At 36.3% G+C, this 4,570-nt stretch overlaps 2 protein-coding genes across 3 annotated transcripts in view; both read left to right on the top strand.

Annotated features, from left to right (window-relative positions):
* LOC104746052 (glycine-rich cell wall structural protein 2-like) overlaps positions 1-454 on the top strand; it is a gene marked incomplete in the record, with an annotated part of 1,459 nt that extends 1,005 nt beyond the window's left edge. The window contains 1 exon segment of the mRNA XM_010467436.2: positions 67-454. Within this exon segment, the coding sequence (XP_010465738.2) occupies positions 67-198 (132 nt within the window).
* LOC104746053 lies at positions 2,114-4,366 on the top strand. Of its 2 annotated transcripts, none has more exons than XM_010467437.1 (3): positions 2,114-2,442; positions 3,043-3,815; positions 3,898-4,366. In XM_010467437.1, exons 2-3 carry the CDS (start codon positions 3,362-3,364, stop codon positions 4,101-4,103), a joined length of 660 nt encoding a protein of 219 aa, XP_010465739.1. In that variant the 5' UTR covers positions 2,114-2,442; positions 3,043-3,361; the 3' UTR covers positions 4,104-4,366. The 2 variants fall into 2 exon arrangements, with proteins under 2 accessions (XP_010465739.1, XP_010465740.1); XM_010467438.1 differs by lacking the exon at positions 2,114-2,442 and adding an exon at positions 2,494-2,932.

Raw genomic sequence — 4,570 nt, forward strand, 5'->3', positions numbered from 1 at the left:
GGATATGGGTCAGGTTATGGAAGCGGCTCGGGATATGGAAGTGGCGCTGGTGGCAGAGGAGGTGGCGGCGGTGGTGGAGGTGGCGGTGGAGGAGGAGGAGGTGGTGGTAGCCGTGGAAATGGATCGGGCTATGGAAGTGGATATGGTGAAGGGTATGGAAGCGGATACGGTGGCGATAGTAACGGTGACTCACCCTAAATCATTCTTATTGCTTATTTTTACATGATATAGGAACATACAACAACAATAAGGTGATCGACGTTTTGTCGTCACATATACATCTTGTATACAGTGTAAATCACTCTTCTTTTGATATTGAAGAGAGACGATGTAGTTTCACTTTCCATAATTAGAAATCATATGCATTGGCAAATAGATTGTACCATGCACCATTTACTTTTCTTATGTAATAGCATTTTGTACTAATCATATGTACCTTGTTTATTCCCACTCATGGGTTCCTTCCATTTTTACTATAAAATATTTTGAAGACGTCTAATAAAACTGGGACAACACAAAAAGAGAAAAGAGTATAGGCATAGCTGATAGCTCGAGTGATAAATAACATGCACGGATTGAAGAATGGTTCAAAAGAGTAAAGAAACATCATAGATACTTTGAGACCAAGACATAAAATTTAGTGGTTGTACTTGTCCACCCAAGTACAAAGTTAGTAGGCTGGTTGAATATTTTTTACTAACTTTACGTAGAAAACAGGCTTTTCGGCCCAAGAGATTAATATTCATTGACCACGCACGGGCCCTAAATCTTATTAGGAGTCGCCGAAATCAACTAGCTATGTGGCAGACAGAACCTGACGGCTGACTGGTCTGGTCTTCGTCACCAAAAGATCACCACCACGTGTCTCTCTCTCTTTTTACATAGTTTCTCCTTGTATAGGAATAGGAGAAAACGTTTCAAGATTCAAGATTTATTTGGGCACAAACTCAATATGTACTAATTGTTTAAACTTATTTAGTTTTCAAAAAGGTTCATGATGGGTAACCGTAAAGTATAAAGAAAAAAAAATATATATAAATGACTGGTGTGAATTGTTGACGGCAGGAGAGATAAATATATCACAATGAAAGGATAATAAACGTGTTAATAGACGGTAAGGGTGCGTTTGTGTAACAAGTCAGATTCATGGGGCCACGGTATTGTTTAGGAAATGGACCGATTGAAATTAATGTTGTCTGTAAGTGGGATGTGTAGAGCTCCCTACCAATCAGACACCTCCATGCCTTATGATTTCTCTATGATTATTGATTTCATCGGGAAACTTCAAACTGTTACTGAGAATATAATGGAATGGAATTGCGCAAGAATAAATAAAAAAATGTATCACATTCACATCCTCTAATAAAACATGTACTAATTTGTGAACTAATGATATATGGATTTAGAACGAATTTATAAAAAAATTTAAAAGGTGTGACAAAACAAAGGTTGTTGCTGAATTTGACTGCGAAAAGACAACAAAAAAAAGAAGAGAAAAGATGTTGACCAACTTTGTTAGGTGGGGGTGGTTCTTCGTACTCAGATATCTTATAGGGGTTAAATCGAAAATTTTAAATAGTTAAGGGACTTAAATTGAAATATATAAGTGGGAGGAGGCAGTTGAGGGAACCGCTCCTGTTGTGTTGAAGTCGTCATTTTCACATATTTGTAAACTGGGCCAGATAGATTTATAGCGATCAAAATGGGTCCAAATTTTTTTCTTACAAATTATGACAATATATGTCGTCTTTGTATTTGTCTTCGTCTATTTCAAATCTGTTCTCGACTAGTCTTTGATTATTTTGTTTTCTTATAATTTTCTACATAAGTTAACAAAGATTTAGTTTTATATTCATGAAAAAAACCAAAAAATAAATATCTTATGAACGAAATATTTTATAGAACGAGCCTCGAAGGGGAACGAATATAATAATAATAATAAACGGGTGCAAAACGTAAAAGAAAATAAAATAATGGGGATCAAAGTTGGAATAAAAGAATATTTGGTGGGCCATGTCAATGCGTCGGTGACGTTGAAGCTTCGCTGCTGGAGCAAAAAGAAGCTCACATGCGTATTATCTCAGCTAGTATATTTAGAACAACAACACATGTCCGAACACACATTACAGTTCCTATATCTGTTTCGAATTCAAATCTTCTGTCTTTTTTTTTTAATTAATTTATTTTATTTAATTTAATTCGTTTTCAAAATCCAGAGAATATTTCAGATTAATAATCCTATCTATATATATTTCGCGATCTCTCCTGAATAAAAAGAAAAGAGTTGGAAACTTCGACGAATGTGTGTGTGTATACATTTGTCTTCTTGATTTAGTTGGAAACGGTCTGAAGTGGGAGAAATTAATCCGCCATTTTCTCCTCGGTCTCTCTGCTCATCTCTTCAGTCTCGGATCTGGGTCTCCCCTTCGCTTTCGTTTCAAGGTAAGCCTTAAAAAGTTCAAATATATTTCCTATTTTATTCACACCCATTTCATTTCGTTCAGAGTTTCTAATCTGACTCTGTTCTGAAATCAATCTTTGAATACTCATCAATCATCACTCAGCATTTTGAGATTTTTAATTTCTGGGTTTTCGAATTCGATTCGTTAAGAATATTCATTATTATTTTTAAAGTTTTTAATATGTTTTTCCCCCTAAGTCACGGCATTGGAAAAAAGGAAGAACACAGCTGTGTTCCTTGCTTCATGCCCGAGATTAAGCAATAAATTATTTATTTCTTTATATAGAAAAATATATATATATATATATATATATATATCGAATCAATGCATTACTATAAAATTACCTACTCTTTTTGACAGTATCTGAATTGAAACATCATCCAACCAAACTTCAAAACTCTCCTCTATTAAATCATCTTAATCCCATTCTCTACTTTTTTCTTATTCCCAACCACGTGATTTTTGATTCGGTAATTATCCATATTTCTACTACACTTTATATGATTAACCCATTAAAGTTATGTCTTTAATCTTTTTTTTTTATCGATTATTGAAAAATCTTTTTTGTTTTTTTTTGCAGATTATTAGTATTATTGTTGTGAGATTGCATTATCTCTGGAGACGAGGAGGCGTTAGCTGTAATACATTGCTTTGCCTATTAAAAGCCGTCACATAAAGTTAAAGTAAACTCACATATATAGACACCACTTTTTGCGTATATATTGTGTGTGTTCTTTCGTCTCTGTTGGGAACAGATCTTGATTACAGATTCATGTCATCCAAGATCGTCTCTTAGGTGATGAGAAGTGGTTAAGGGTTTTGTTTCTTCAGCTTCCAGTCTGATCTAAAGTGAGATACTTTGGTTTGTTTTGGAGTCTTGTCTTAATCTGGTTGAGATAATGGGAATGAGTCTCGAATTCGATGTTGATCTCGAGAAAGGGATGGTAGATTGCGACAATGTTTATACAAAAGCACCGGAGAAGCCCATGTCTCCGGATAACAAACCGGTTAACACCGGAGAAGAATCTGTCATCGGTTCGTTAGAGAGTGATGCAAGTCCGGTTCAATGTGGGATTAGTAAACCGGGATGGGGGAGAAGTGATCGCAAGGAGAAACGCAAGAAATCCGCGTCGAAGCCCCCGCGACCGCCGCGTGGACCGTCTCTTGACGCAGCGGATCAGAAACTTATCAGAGAGATCGCTGAATTGGCGATGCTGAAACGCGCTAGGATCGAACGTATGAGAGCGTTGAAGAAATCGAGAGCGGCTAAAGCTGCGTCTGCGGCTTCTTCTCTCGGCAATGTATTGGCCACTCTTTTCACCGCTATTTTCTTCTTCGTACTCGTTTTCCAAGGTATAATTCGATTTTCGCGATTGCGTTTGCGTTTTGGGATTTATCAATTTTGGTTTCCTTATGTTTTGTTGGAAATTTTCAGGATTGTCACCGAGATCAGCCGGGAAGCCTCACTTAGTAGACGCCGGAAAAGCCAACGGTGGGTTTGTTTCGGTTCAATATGCGGGAAATCCATCGGCAAGTGAACCGGATGGAGGTTATACCGGACCGGCTTTAGCACACAGATATCCTCGTAGTTTACTAAAACCGGTTTCCGGTTTGGAGAATGAAAAGAAGAGTTCACAGTGAACCGCAACAAAAAAAGGTTTTAGGATTGGAAAGTCCCATATACTGGTTTGATCAAACCATTTATCGGTTTAGATTGTCGGTGAACCATGTACTCATATATCATACCGATAATTTTTTGGGGGAAAAAACAGAATCGGCTGCTTTATCAGCGGCTGTAATTATCCGATGTGGGTAAGATTAGTTTTGCGTCGTTTTCTTCAATAAACTGAGAGAGAACTATAAAGGTTACTAATAATAATAAAAATCAGTGTTATGTTATTCAATTCTCTCTTATTATATACACAAAACTGAGATCATTTTAGTAGATTTGTTGCAAAATAGTATAACCAGATTTTGACGAAATTAAATCATAAAAAAAATATGAGCTCAACATTATTGGTATAGTTTTTTTTTTTAATAATGTAGATCACATGTTAACGATGGTTGCGTTGGAGTTGAAAATTTGAAATCAATTAGAGTAGTATTCA

The sequence above is a fragment of the Camelina sativa genome, chromosome 15 (genome assembly GCF_000633955.1).
Source record: "Camelina sativa cultivar DH55 chromosome 15, Cs, whole genome shotgun sequence".
Classification (NCBI taxonomy): Eukaryota; Viridiplantae; Streptophyta; class Magnoliopsida; order Brassicales; family Brassicaceae; genus Camelina; species Camelina sativa.

Excerpts from the sequence above, each read along its gene's own strand:
- LOC104746053 (XM_010467437.1), top strand. The coding sequence starts at position 3,362 with ATGGGAATGAGTCTCGAATTCGATGTTGATCTCGAGAAAGGGATGGTA. Across the intron at positions 3,816-3,897 it reads CTTCGTACTCGTTTTCCAAG|GATTGTCACCGAGATCAGCC; the intron begins GTATAATTCGAT and ends GGAAATTTTCAG.